The sequence below is a fragment of the Leptidea sinapis genome, chromosome 4, assembly GCF_905404315.1.
Source record: "Leptidea sinapis chromosome 4, ilLepSina1.1, whole genome shotgun sequence".
NCBI classification, from domain to species: domain Eukaryota; kingdom Metazoa; phylum Arthropoda; class Insecta; order Lepidoptera; family Pieridae; genus Leptidea; species Leptidea sinapis.
In genome coordinates, this window is record NC_066268.1 from 9,531,894 (window position 1) to 9,547,699 (window position 15,806).

Consider the following 15,806-nt stretch of genomic DNA (forward strand, 5'->3'; position numbering starts at 1 on the left):
TTAACACCAAAATTTGGCGTGGACCACCCTTAACATTTAGGGGGATGAAAAATAGATGTTGTCCGATTCTCAGCTCTGCCCAACATGCACGCAAAATTTCATGAGAATCGGTCAAGCCGTTTCGAAGGAGTTTAACTACAAACACCGCGACATGAGAATTTTATATATTAGATTGGAATAATATATTAAAAAAAACAAATTTTTTGTACTTAGCACCGGCAGATATCAAATTTTTGGAGGGGTATCTTAAAGATCCGGCAGGTGACTTGTTCTAATATAAATCTAATTTGTAAAATATATTTGTTACAGGCACTCAAAGAATGACACGCAAACGACTCACCAGGAGCATCGCGCAGTGACTCGTCGCCATGTCCTCGCCGGACTTCGGGGTGACGATGTACTACCTCCTCTTCTGTCTTATCTCTCTCTCGCTCCAATCGAACTTCGCGTTCGTTCTCGACAAACAGAATCCCTACTCGCAGTTTCGCAAATGGTACGCCGGTCTGAACGGTACATTGGAACTTGAGTTTAAAACTGATGAACCTAATGGCTTACTTTTGTATACGGACGATGGTGGCACTTATGACTTTTTCGAGTTGAAATTAGTGAACAGTGCGTTACGGTTGCGGTACAATTTGGGCGGAGGAGCGCAGATTATAACTGTGGGCAATAATCTGAATGATGGTCACTGGCATAAAGTTCAGGTGAGTGTTAACTTATTATTGTAATACTCTTTATAAAGTAAAAGACGCTTTCCTAATGGCAAGCGTCATGTTCCGCCTATAACACAGTACTGGAGATGCCGTAACACCACACTTGTGTATGTCTCGAGAAACCTTGTTCAATTTAACTCCCAAAAACTTTAACTCTTCGACAACACTCTCCTCAATGCATCGCCTAGTATTATATTATTAATACTATCATTTGTGCAGGTCTGATATAGCCTTGTCATCAGCTTAAATCATTTGACCGCATACAGCCGCATACTTATACCCGACGGCGTATTTCATCGGTTGCCTCGTGTTGCCACTCTAGAAACCAGACGGGCTCTCGACCAAGCAACAACCTTAATGAAAGTTGGCCGGGATCTAATACATGCCCCTAATATTCTGATTAATTAGTTAACTCCACTGTATAATTCTGATAATAACACCCGTCGCAGAAATCACCGTCTTCTGGCGGTGCTCGCTAGTCTTGAACTTGTTTGTTCGCCTCGAGAGGTCCACCCGTACCAGTATCTATGTACTGACTGATTTGAGGTGTCGGTGCAGTTGCTACTCAATCTTTGTGAATCCTCGTATAATTGGAGTGGCAACTAACAATAGCAGATATTATTAATTAATATAATCAGTTTTGAAATACCGTTTTTATTGAATAAATGCACCTGCCCGAGTTGTCATTCACTTGGTGAACGACCCGATCGTAGAGACGTCGCTTTATTGCGTATCTTCCACCGCATTTATTACGGGAAGTATTCTGAAGAGCGGTTTGAACTGATTCAAAACATAACAAAAACTTGTATATCATTATGACCATTTTCATGTATGGAGTTTATTAACCAAACTATGAAATGCTTCTTTACGCAGGTTACCAGGTTGACATAATATGTCTACTGACAAAAAAACATGTGCACCTTCATAAAAGACTGACAGTGCTCCTGTGATTCCTCAGGTGACCCGTATGCTCGTATGTCCCATTTAGGCTTTGAGAGCTATTTTATGAATATCTCCATACACCTTCAATATCTATTTAGAATGTATTACTCATAGATTTTATATTTAAATCTAATCTCTGGGAATGATGCAGATTATATAGATTGTGATTTTGGATATAAGTTTTATATTTGAGTAATATCTACGTTACCAGAGTATCAGAAATATGCATGAGGGTTCTTTACCAGGTGGCCCGACGGGACGAGCACACTTCTCTCTCTGTGGACGGCGTGACACAGAGCAAAACCTCGCGTGGCAAGGAGTTTGCCTTCGGGAAGTTTATCACTAACTCGGATGTCTTCATCGGTGGGATTCCCGCTTCGTAAGTACCCTCATCTCTCATTTGTTACATCACTCACTCAATACACACCTCTATTCAAGACATAAAATTAATCAGTTAATAGATAGATAAATAAAGCAGTTATGAATTGTGTATGAATAGCACTTGGTTACACAATGTTTATTTTTATTTATTTATTCAAAAAGGTCATCTAGGTACCTGTAATAAGCAACGCAATTGTTACATTGTATGCCATCTTAAAAATTTGCAGACGGCTTTGAATATTAGCGAATATGGGGTAATAACGGCTGTATGGGCTTGAACCCCTTGCCTGTTGTAATAATGTGCAAAGAAACAAAAAAAAATAACAAATGTCGCAAACTTTTATTTATTAATTATTACAAAAGTATTAATAAATATAATAAAATATTACTGACAAATTTGAAACAATTTTTTTAAAACCATTAAATTATAACGGTTAAAAATTGTTTCAACTGATTTTTTCTCACGAAGCTCCAGTTTATTTTAAAGATTCACAGATGTGAATAGATAGATGTGAATTCTAGATAGAATAAAAGTCGAATAAATGAGTGAGTCACTCTGAGGTTGCATGAGACGGAAGGCCATGTCAGTCGACTTCGAACTATTACTACAGGACAACTGAATTAAAGTTGAACTACAAAAGTTATTAAAGCAACTTGGTAGTTGACTTCTGGTAGTTCAGTAGTACATGGAGTTTGATTGTTTGTTTACTTACAAACTTAGTTATATAAACTAAAACAGCTATTGTTGAATTATTTTTGGTTTGAAGGTGTTTTAGACAACTTCTTGTGTATTATATATTTCATTAAATCGGTTCAGTGGATCCAGAGAGTACCCTCTATGTTCTACAACGTCACAAACCTTATCTCTTTATAATTTTATTTTATGAATCTTGAATCACTCCATCTATTGCTGAAAAAATCCATTTAGTAGTTAAAATATCTAACTGAACAGGCAGCTACTTTATAATATTATACTATTGTAACATAACATTTACATAAAAGTATGTATGGAATTACAAATATCAATTGCAATATCTCACTCGCTTGATTTAATCGAGACGTTATTTATACCGCTTCCTCGTGATCGAATGCCTCACAGAAGTCATATAAACGTTATAAAGACGAACGGCTCTATGTCTGTGCGAAGTGTATTTACATGTCTGGACTGATGTTTAGTTAGGTATGAAGTTTATTGCTTTTATATACCAAAATAGTGCACAATATGCCTGAGGAACCTGCACAGAAGAGATATTTGCGATATTTTACGCTCATTTTTTAGTTTACCGAAATCCGGGACTCCATCCATTCCATTAGATGAAAAGGTCTGCTGGAGCATTTGTTTAATTGACGCGTTGGCTGAAATGTTAAGTTTGATGCGGGAATTAAAAAATATGTCAGCGAACGTGTGCATGTGCGCTCTTTTCAGTTTAGTTATTTCAATTTTAAGCACAATCGAGTCATAAAATGGTTTTGTTTAATATAATATTATAGTATATCATAGTATACGAAGAAATATAGATTGGTATTAGATAGGTTTTTCTTATAGATTAATTTACATTTTACGATTTTATGAGTGTAAGAAAAATGTGGGGGTTAAATAAATATTTGCCTTATCGCAACAATATGGCCACTGCATTAGAAGTTAAAACTAACGTTTGAAATACAAAACGTTTTGGTTACCACCACTATATTATATTGACCGTGTCACTTGCTTAAATATCTTGACTGTATACACTTCACACTATACTACAGGGACAGTTTGATTTGTAAAATCTATTAGTTGTACGCGCGCATCCTAAATAATTACTCTTTTAATTGCTTAACAAGCCTTAAAGGCTTTTATTTAATTTTTGAAGTGAAAACTTCTATACCGGCGTTGAGCTCTTTGCTTGGGATGGGTATAAAATGTTAAACTCACGTCAGGACACGTGACCTGATCGAAAATTCGTAAGACGGATCGAGTATAAATCATAATATTATTTGTATTATGAATAATTATTATTAACATTAATAATATTTAATGTAAATATTTAAAATATGAACTCTAAAAAAATATTACCTTTACATTATTGTTTAATAATGATTTAAAATAATTAGAAAAATAAAAGATAAAAATCAACTTTAAATAAGTAATTGAATTGATTAATAAAGAATTTGGTTTAACGATGTCAAATTATCTAAATCTTAGCGCGTGCGGTCTGTATAACTCCCGTTTTCAATAACGTATCTATCCTTAGTTTAACTTACTAGAGGTAGACAAATATATCCTTTTACGCTTACTTACATTTCAATAACCTATCGACATAAAGTATTGGACTATAACTATGGATAGATAAGATCTTGTCATTAAACGGTGACAGCAATGTATCCGTAACTAGAGATACGATATTGAAAACGGCCGTTATACAATTAAATAGATTCAAATCAAAATTGTTCGTTTCTTACTTCAGATAACATAAACCGTATTCGTTTTAGAGATTGGCGATGATGATGTTGGTGAAAGAGTCATTGAAATTTAAGGATGAAAGTTAATATTTCTGAGAGATAATCATTTTAATGTAAAAAATTGTAATAGTTCTGAAGTTTTAAGTTTTTAATGTAATATAAATTGTCATTTTTGTGTACGATAGCGCAATAAATGAATATTGTATTTAACCACATAAATACTAGTACTTTTAGACTGATTTTACTACTGGTTATACTGAAATAATTCCCTAACCATTCCAAAATATTCAAAATTGAAAAACGTTGTTCAAGTTTTACTTCTGCCGGCACTCCTACAACCCGCTTGTTTAAATTTATTTTATTAGTATTCTTCTTAGCTTAAAAACCTTCAAGAGATCACACATTATTAAGATTAAAAAAATATGTACTTACCTATATGCTAGTAGAATATAAAATTGCAAATAGTAAACATGTCATATACCTAAAATAGGACTTATATGATGTCATGTTTCAAACAATCATTCGAATAAAATGCTTTCAAAAATAGAAGGCAGTACTAAAAATGCATTAGCTTGCAATATCAACAATTGGCTATCTTCTCTATTGAGGTAAAAAGGTATAAAAACTTCGTAAATAAGTTCGAGGGGACGCTATAAGTTGCAGATCACGTTCTCATTAATATTCTGTGCGGGCTCACGTGTCACGTGTGTCTGTGTAGCACTCAATGGGATATATTAGTTCTGTTTGAATGTCGCTCGCGCTGCTAACTGGATAATGATATGAGATTATTATTGATACAAGATATTTGTCTGTAGGAATGTGTTTACATGGATCTTAAAAACTAGTAAAATACTTAATAACAATACCCCAAGAGGTTCGTCAACCAACTCACTATATAAATGTTCGATTCTGATTTCTGATGTTATATTTATTCAAACAAAAATGTTAGAACTATAGGTATATTCACAATACCCTGATTATATTAAATTAAAACTATCATGACGACCTGTGTAGCCGAGTGGTTAGCGATCCTACCTACTAAGCTAGAGGTCCCGGGTTCGAATCCCGGTAGGTGCAAGCATTTATATGATGAATATGGATGTTTGTTTCCGAGTCATGGATGTTTAAGTGTATTTATGTATGTTTATGTGTATGTTTATATGAATTTATGTATGTTTAAGTAAGTATATTGTATTAAATATATCGTTGTCTTGTAACCCATAACACAGGCTATATATGCTTAACTTGGGGCAAGATAATTTGTGTAAAAAGTGTGTCAATATTATTATTATTATTATCATTACTGGGAAGTGAACCAACAATACTGACAGAATTCTGGATTTTGATTGAACCTGAAGTATACAAAGGCCCTAGTAAAATATTATATTGGTTTAAAAGAGTGATCGTTTAGTTTCTTGTATGTTCTTCTCACGAGCTCTACTTTTTCCGAACATAATATGGTAGATTCAGTAATTTAAATGAAATATTAATAATGAATATTCAAAAGTGTTTAGTTTAAGCCTATTTGAATAAAGTTTATTTGACTTTGACTTTGAACAGATAGATGCTCTATTTCCTAAATTAATATCGTAATAATAAGTAATTCCTACGGCAGAAGTAAGATTGTAATCCACTTTAAGCTAGATGCTATTTTTTAAATACGCTTGCCCTGAAATCCAGATATAACTATTGAAAACATTATTATTATTTTTTACTTGTTTTCGTTGTCTTGCAACCCATAACACAGGCTATGCCCAATTTGGAGCAAGATAATTTGCTGAAAAGTATGTCAATATATTATATATATATATATGTATATATACTTAAGAAGACTTCACAATCACAAGAATAGAAAACTAAGTTTAGCATTAGTTAAAGGAAGCATAACCTAGTTTTATCCAAGAGTTCGTGCGTGGAAAGTTTTCTTTACAAGACAATCACAAATAATGGCATCCAATGCATGTGATGTGATGTGATGTGATGTGATGTGATGTGATGTGATGTGATGTGTTGTCCTACATTCACTTTTTTACGGTTGTCTAGTTGTTTGGGATGCGACACACTTTAGACAGATATCTGGGAGAGAAGAGGGGAACAATATTTTATTATAATTATTATTATTCTCTCAGTACTACACAACTATGGAATAACCCTTGCGCGGTCGACGGCCTTTATGAAGGTACTTCTTTGATGTGCGGCGGTATGTGGGCGGCGGTGATGACTTATTATGATGTGCGGCGGTGATCACTTACTATGATGTGCGGCGGTATGTGGGCGGCGGTGATCACTTACTATAAAGTAACCCGTTTGTACATCCTGTTCTCCTCTTCCATAAAATCATTAATATTACAGCTAATAATAGTTTTTTACCACTTAGCACACATTATTAATTTATTATTGTAACCTTATCAAGTTCTTATGTTTTGTATTTTAATATATAAATGATACTCACGAGATAATCAATTTTTTTTTAATAAAAAACAAACGACTTCAAAAACACTATTCCAAAACAATAGATATAATATGCACTGAAAAGTATAAAATAATTACGTATTTTTATACAATCTAATTAATTAATCCAATTCTAGTTACGATTATGGTTATTTTCGGAATCGGTGTCCTTCCGCCGCGAACCGCTCTCGCCTCTCGCCTTCTCACGACTCAAGCACATCTCACCTATAACTATGTATGTTGTTACAAACCTATCTTGGATGACACCGACTCCAAAAATTACAATAATCGTAACTAGAATAAGATAAATTAATTAGATTGTATAAAAATACGCAATTATTTTTATACTTTTTAGTGCACATTATATTTATTGTTTTGGAATAGTGTTTTTGAAGTCGGTTGTTTTTTTGTGATTTTTTTTTATTTTATGATTTTTTGTGAATTTGAAGTACTTAATGTACTAACAATTTGTCTAAATATGTGTAGATATACTAAATTTTTCAATGCAGCAATGAACGTGTGCTTGCAATTTGATTACAGACAGAAATTCTGCCACAGATCGCACCCTTACTGTGAGTCGTAAAGGAGTCCCATTGATCATCATATTCGACTACGACAATTTATTGACCATAACTATGTTATCGTAGATGACTTAAATATCCGGATAGCATAAAAAAGATTCGGCCAAGTATCGTTAATATTGCTAAGAATTGAAGAGTTCCGATACTTTGTCATGGATTCTGTAATTAAAACCTAACCAAACTCTTACCAAACTATCTTTGAAGTATATGCTTTCCAATAAAAAAAGAATCATCGAAATCGGTTGGCGCGATATTGAGTTATTCGTAATTTTATCATCCACTATGCTATACGTATGTATAGCAAATTTAAGACTTTTATGGTTTTCTCATGGATGCCATGGATCTAGACCAAATTACAATGGAACCACACGGGAAGCACCAGCTTTCAATTAAGAATTATCAAAATCGGTTCACCCAGTCGAAAGTTTTGAGGTAACAAACATAAAAAAAACATTCCGACGAATTGAGAACCTCCTCCTGTTTTGAAGTCGGTTAAGAATGTGTTAATACCTTAGTTATACAAATACACACCTATAAACAATGTATGAGATATCACTGACTATCGAGAGAATTATAAATAATTTGCTAAATTACGTGCATTAGGAGATCAACTAAGTGTTTGTGCACGTGAAGTGTGGCCAGATGCCACGCTGTTATTTAATGGGAGCGAGGTGTCACCGCCGGCTATGTAACGCTCATTCGAATAAAATCTACTCGAGTGGTCTATGCCGTATGCTACGTCGTAGGTACTTAAAGTAATAAAATGTAAATAAAATCTGAAAAAAAAAATATTTGAATATTTTTTCCTAACTTAATAATACTCTCTCAAATACTGCAAGATTTGAAACCTTTATTTTTTTTAAATTACATTTCTCTATCATATATACATACTTGAAAAATATGTTTTTTTTTAATATACTTCTAGTTTCATAATGACCAGTAACAGCTGGAAACTTGAATAATAGAATGAAAACTATTGTGGAGATGAACACAGAATTTTGTAAACCTCCATCACTGTCATTTTGTAAATGTACGGTAATACATTGATATGCAAGAGTCTGTATTATGTGAGCGTCACCGCAGCCCTGATGTCCCCGGGCAACCATTGTTGTTGACTTTATGTTGGCAACACCAACTTTTTATGAGACCTCGCATTGTGTTGGGATTATACATTTATAAACTCTGATTTCTGGCTCGCTACAAACTTCATATTGTATCTGATTTGCGTTTTTATCAGAAAGTTCCACATGCCACTCTCTGCATACAAAATAGCTTTTATTTCCTAACGCTGGAAGTAAGGACAACGCTTAGAAGGACAACGTATTCGTTTGAAATATGGAGTGAAATTTTTGTATTCTTAAAATACGAGACTTTAAATTTTTTAACAGACTCGCGCTTAAAACGGCTTCACTCAATATTCATGGGAGTTGGTAGTGACTAGTTTCAGACTATTCGGAGGTCCATTAGGTTGAGTGTAGTGGGTTCGCGATAACGTCCCGTCCCTTACTGCGGACTTGAGCTCGTAGTGCGCGGCTGGACAGGGCGGGGTGCGCCGGTGGTGATGACGAGCACGGTATCACTGACACTGTCTCACTATTGGTCTTCAGACTCACGCTTGTATGTCTCCGAAGGGATATCTTGAGGTTATCACTTCTACATTTGGCTTATATTTGTAGTCACGTGTCACAGATGCCATGTGGTCAGACTTAGTAATAAGCGAGCCCATTGTTTTATCGTTCAAAATTCCTGACTTTGTTGTGCTACTAAGAATTTTCTCATAAAAAAACAATATTTATTGCACTACCGAAGTATAAAACATTTGACCTAAGACTATTCTGCTTTTCGCACTTATTTCGTATAGGCATTACCCAACAAAAAAGTATTGGTCGTGACCGATATTTCGCGGTCAAGTGGAAGATGTTCTGAGTAGAGGCCAGCTCAAATGACATGTGAAGGCGAATTTTTAATGGCTTCATTTTACATTAGATATTGCAATTTTTGAATGGATGGATTCTATTTTTAATAGAACCCATGTTACGCCCTGATAAAAGAGGTTTCTATTGGTGAAAGGATTTTAAAATCGAATAGTTTTAAAGTTTATCCGATGCAAACAAATACTCAATATCATCTTTATTCAAACGGAGATTGATAAAAAGTGGTCTATCAATGTTTCATGTTGCAAAATGAAAATAATACAAAAACTATATTCTTATTTTTTTAGAATCTTTTCACTCCAGGAAACTTATTTTAGGACCCCAATTTATGTTTACAAAAAAAGAGTAAATCAATAATCGCTACGTATTTTCCGCTTTGTATGTATGTATGTATGCGCTCATTATAGTGACTATAGCACAATAAACGTAATATTATCATGACATTGATAAAGGCATAAAAGGCATTTATTTGAACTCTTTTTGATGTCATTTCTAATAACTACTAGATACTACTACCGCTTCGGAAAGTAATAGCGCTCTGAGAGATAAGAAGCGGCGTAAGAAACTCTCTCAGCATTCTTTTTTGCGCTCTTTTCAATAAAAATATACAATATTATACAGTCATTTCTATCGCTATAATATAATAATCACAATCTAGTCCCAGGCTGTCCGATCATTTAGATATTCAGCAGTGGAGTAATAGGATTTACGACATAGCCTTTTTTTTGTACCTTTATACCTTTGTATATGATAGTTAGTTTATTTATTTGTGTGAAGATATGGGATAAGTTAATGATGATATAAAAAAAAACAGACAATAAGAGTCATAATACAAGTTGCGATAAAGTTAAATATATCCGTTTTTGTCTAATTACTTAAAAACTTCGGGTTTCGTTGGAAAAATAACACTTTTATTTGATAATATATAAAACGTGGTCTATAAAAAAATAAAGATCTATTGATTTGTGCAATAACTTAAGTCGGAATTTCACACAAACGTGGTCATTGTCCTTTGTAAGATAATAATATATCGTTTATAAGTATTAGTGATAGGTTGCATTCAGGGATAATGTTGTATGTAACAATTTTCTTATCTCTCTCTCATTGCTCAGTCTCAATATGAATTTAATTCGGCATACGCTTATAACTACTTCAGTAAATATAATAAAAATATAAGTAAAATAAATAAATACTGTTTAACAAAATCTTTAAAATCATGACTAGTAGTATTAGAATACGATGATACAGAAAACATTCTAAAAATAAAACTTAATATTCAATTACTAACATTTATTTAATCTTGTGCACATTTTGACATACTAACAAAGACTTAATAAAAATAAATAAAACAAACACACACACACGCAAACACACACACACACACGCACGCATACACACACACGCACAACACATACCTCTTTTTAGTGCGTTTGCTAATTATGTTTAATAATGTATAGCCTTTCGGAAGGACCTAGCCTCTGCAACTCAGGGTATCCTATCGCAGAGGGTAGGGCACAAAACATTTTGTACCACATGTTACTAGTTGAATAAATGATTATTATTATTATTATTATTATCGTAGATAATACCGCATCTATCTCTAAGATCCCTCGTTATTATAATCCGTTCCCTGTTCTCCCCTGCCGAATGTCGTAACTGAGTGACGTCACGGCCACACACATTCCAACCAATCAAACCATACTACATTTATAGTTATTTATGCAACTGTTGTGTAATAACGGGTATTAAAACACGAATGTGGATTTATCTCACTAGGCGAAGCCTAGTGTGATAATAGTATCACATGAGTGTTTTAATACCTAATTATCAACAGTTGCATACAAGACTTTAGCTACACCCAAAATATGAATCCTCTGAAAGATTTAAACAGTTAGCTTAGTGCTAACATTAAAACAGCCAGTCCTAGTAGTAACCTAATATCATCCATTACTGATTATATACAAATAAACTAAGTATTAATGAAATAATTATTTATTTTAGTAGTAATTTACATTTTATATAGTGCAATAATTAAAATTCACTCGAATATAATGTTCTTTTGCAGCGTTTAAAATGAATCGCTCATTTTTTGTAAACAAAACAATAAAAATATCGAAGAAAAATGGCGGGGATTCGAATAACCTACTTTTTTTTACGGCGCGCGACGTTCTGGTAGTGTGGAACGCGCGTAAACGACAATGTTCTTTTTTTGAAATTCATACAGATACCACGCATCGAGCAATAAGAATGTGGCTGTCTGTTGAAACTCTTTGCGCATGAAGGGATAAAAAAAACATACGAGTGTTGTTATGAAATTCAGTACAACATTACAATACTCTTTTGGATGATGTAATGGTTATTATTAGAACATTGGGTGTTTTAATGTTGGCAATAAGCTAACTGTTTCAGAATCTTTAATAGAGGATTTAAAGCATGGGTGTAGATAAATTATATTACATAATACATACTATGTATAGAACTAGTCCAGCCACAAGTTCGGTTTAAAATAAAAATAATGAATGATGGTGATTATGTTGAACTAAAATATTTATAAAACTTATACAGGGCGTCCCACGGCTATCCCTCATGGAGGGGAAATGTTTTTTAAATTAAAATAAAGTCCTCTTTAAAATGTTACATATACAATATTTAAGGTAATTTCCCACCATGTGGCACAGCCATGAAGCCCTGTATATCTATATTTTAAAGACCTGGGCAATGCTTATGCGTTTAACGAGGCTTCTGTTGTTCTGTTTTGTGGCTAAAGTTCAAGGCTGTATGCTATCTCCAATTGTTTCGTCTGCATGTCGACCATTGACAGATTAAATTTGTATCGTCTACTAGCTGACCCAGCAAACGTTGTATTGCCTATATTAAAATCGCGATACAAAAGTAACTGTTTACTGTAGATGGGTGAAAATTTGAAGTTGTATGTATTTTTTAATGCTGACTCATAATCAAACAAATTTAAAAAAAAGGCCAAAAAAATTATAAACTAAAATTTCGTGTGGACTACCCTTAACATTTAGGGGGATGAAAAATAGATGTTGTCCGATTCTCAGACCTACCCAATATGCACTAAAATTTCATGAGAATCGGTCAAGCCGTTTCGGAGGAGTTCGGTCCCGCACACCGTGACACGAGAATTTTATATATTAGACTAGCTGACCCGGCAAACGTTGTTTTGCCATATAAAGTATAATTCACGCGATAGTTTTATAAGTAATAAAATATTGCCTATATTATAGCCTGTACATCATTTTGTTCTATTGTCAATAGTTTTTGCAGCGCACGCAAAAATAGGTTTTCGATTTTACACCTTGTGTTACAAATCCCTAATTTTGAAAAAAAAAAACATAGCCTATAGCCTTCCTCGATAAATGGACTACCCAACACTTAAATAATCATTCAAATCGGACCAGTAGTACCAGAGATTAGCGCGTTCAAACAAACAAACGAACACTGCAGCTTTATAATATTAGTATAGATTAATTCCAAGTTGCAGAATGGAATAAAATGTATCTTGTACAAGATTGTATTGAGTTTTTTTAAGCAAGACTAAGTTAGCGTTACAAATACCTCAACTGTCTCGTCACCGCTCTTCAACAACATCGGTCTTTATAAATACATTTATTTTTTGTTAAATCACATTATTCGTAGTTTATAAGTATTAAAAGCTATTTTTAGTTTTGTTTTATGTATCGAAAATGGAGGACAAACGAGCGCACGGATCACCTGGTGTTAAGTGATCACCGCCGGCAACATTCTCTTGTGACACCAGAGGAATCACAGGAGCGTTGCCGGCCTTTAAGGAAGGTGTACGCGCCTTGTTGGTTTTAGTTTGGTTTTATTTAAAAGCGTGTTTTTTAGTTTTTTTTCCATTATTTATTTTTACTTTTTTCGTCTTAAAACGATGCACTCGCCATAGTGTTTGGCACAAATAAACTACCGGCTATTGGACATAAAGAATTTGCTTATCCTGAAGTTCACGTCGTCTACGTCCGGTCGACAATCGTGTTCAAAGATTCCCTTACATACAAACAGACATTCAGACTAAGATAATAAAAGTTGAACAGACGGTGTAAATTATTGTATTGTCACCGGTCCTTGATAAATGTGCAAAGTGACAATTCAATCCATTTTTAAGTGGGTGAAAATTTCCTTACATACATAGATACTTGATATACAGGGTGTCCCAAAGTTATGGGACATGAAGGGAAAGTACCTTAAATATCGAAGATAGGTTATTTTACAGAAAGAAGACTTTATGTTATTTTTAAAAGTTAGTAATTCTGAATTCAAATATTTTCTAAAATTACTTGCCTCGTCTGGGAATCGAACCGACTTAAATGTAAAAAAAACACACCTCTACTCTTATGATGCCAATCGAAAGAATGGCCAAACTTCTCTCTTAAGTAACATAGTATTTTAAAAGAAAGTAGTCAATTAAGTGGGTATTTTTTTGTAAATTAATTAATTAAATGCTCAAAATGTGATCTCTCTTGTCTTACGCAAATCGCCAATCTTTTAATGAGTCCGCTGCCTGTTGATTTTCTTATCATTTTATGGTGAATACTCGATATGATATGGCACAATTCTGTTTGTAACTCGCCCACGTTCTCGTATCGTTTTTTGTATAGCATATCTTTCACATATCCCCAAAAGAAGAAATCTAATGGTGTAAGGTCCGGGGGATCTGTATATAGAACGTCATTGAGGTAGGTTATAAAGGTGTGACACACACACCACAAAAACACGTACCTATCGACACTCCCGTGTTTCCATTGATGTTACCATCAATAGTCCCGTCGGCTCTTTTATCCACTATAAAAAAAATAGTAATTTATTAAATTCATAATTATGTTTAGTTGCATACAAAGATTTTTCGTCAACCATTTACAGAATAAAGTGTTTGATTACTTTATTCTAAATATGGGTATGAAAAATCAAAGTTTCTAAGTATATTTTATATTTTTATATGTTCTTTTGTCGAAATTATATCACCATGGTAGTACAGTGAGAATGTAATATTTTATTTTTATTCATATCAAGAAGTATGCTTTCAAATATGAAAACATTTTTTAAATCCAGTAGCTTTTAGAAAAAGGGTTAAGAAATAAATCCTTTAGCTGCTTTATAATATAAGTTGTTAGCTCTATCTTGCAGTACTATAGTACTGACTCTCATTAAGCACCTTTCTCCTTTCAGAACGAGGAAAACGTGAAGGAATCTGCATAATATATAAAATGGAAATTTCAAATGCATTCCTTCGTTTTCTTTTGTATGTAAATATTACTTAGATTTTCAGGTTGATATATTATTAAAAATTTTTACTTTTGAATATACCGATAATTTTAAATGAATTAGACATTTTGTTTTTTAAATCAGTAAATAAATTTAGGATATGTCCTGGTTATCCCGAACCAAGAATTCTGTCTTCTTCAAGGTCAAGTATGCCGCCGGGAAACGTAACTTTTTTTAACCGACTTCAAAAAAGGAGGAGGTTCTCAATTCGTAGGTATTTTTTTTTATGTTTGTTACCTTAAAACTTTCGACTGTGTGAACCAATTTTGATAATTCTTTTTCTCCAGATATGACAGTGGAATCCATGAGAAAACCATAAGTCTTAAATTTTGCTATACATACATATAGCAAAGTGGATGGTAAATTTACGAATAACTCAATATCGCGCCAACCGATTTCGATGATTCTTTTGTTATTGGAAAGCATATACTTCAAAGATAGTTTGGTGAGAGTTTGGTTAGGTTCTGATTACGGAATCCATGAGAAAGTAACGGAACACTGTCTGTAATCAAATTGCAAAGTACTTACGTTCATTGCTGCATTGAAAAATTTTGTATATTTACACATATTTAGACAAATTACTTAGTGTACTTCAAATTCACAAAAAATCATAAAATAAAAAAAAAAATTAGCAAAAAAACAACCGCCTTCAAAAACACTATTCCAATACAATAGATATCATGTGCACAAAAAAGTATAAAAATAATTGCGTATTTTTATACAATCTAAATTATTAGTCTTATTCTAGTTACGATTATTGTAATTTTTAGAGTCGGTGTCATCCAAGATAGGTTTGTTACTACATACATAGTTATAGGTGAGATGTGCTTGAGTCGTGAGGAGGCGAGAGGGGAGAGCGGGTTGCGGCCGAAGGACACCGATTCCAAAAATAACAATAATCGTAACTAGAATAAGATTAATAATTTAGATTGTATAAAAATACGCATATATTTTATACTTTTTAGTGCACATTATATCTATTGTTTTGGAATAGTATTTTTGAAGGCGGTTGTTTTTCTGTTAAATTTCTTTTTATTATTTGGGAAAAATCTCGT

The 15,806-nt window shown here is 33.3% G+C and overlaps 1 protein-coding gene across 4 annotated transcripts in view; it reads left to right on the top strand.

Moving 5' to 3' along the window:
* The window catches only part of LOC126979685 (neurexin-1), a 212,862-nt gene that overhangs the window by 21,529 nt on the left and 175,527 nt on the right, over positions 1-15,806 (top strand). For all 4 annotated transcript variants that reach the window (XM_050829128.1, XM_050829129.1, XM_050829130.1 and 1 more), the window contains exons 2-3: positions 310-704; positions 1,901-2,034. In XM_050829128.1, the coding sequence (XP_050685085.1) occupies positions 369-704; positions 1,901-2,034 (470 nt within the window). In that variant the 5' untranslated portion in view covers positions 310-368. The remainder of the gene's footprint in view (positions 1-309; positions 705-1,900; positions 2,035-15,806) is intronic.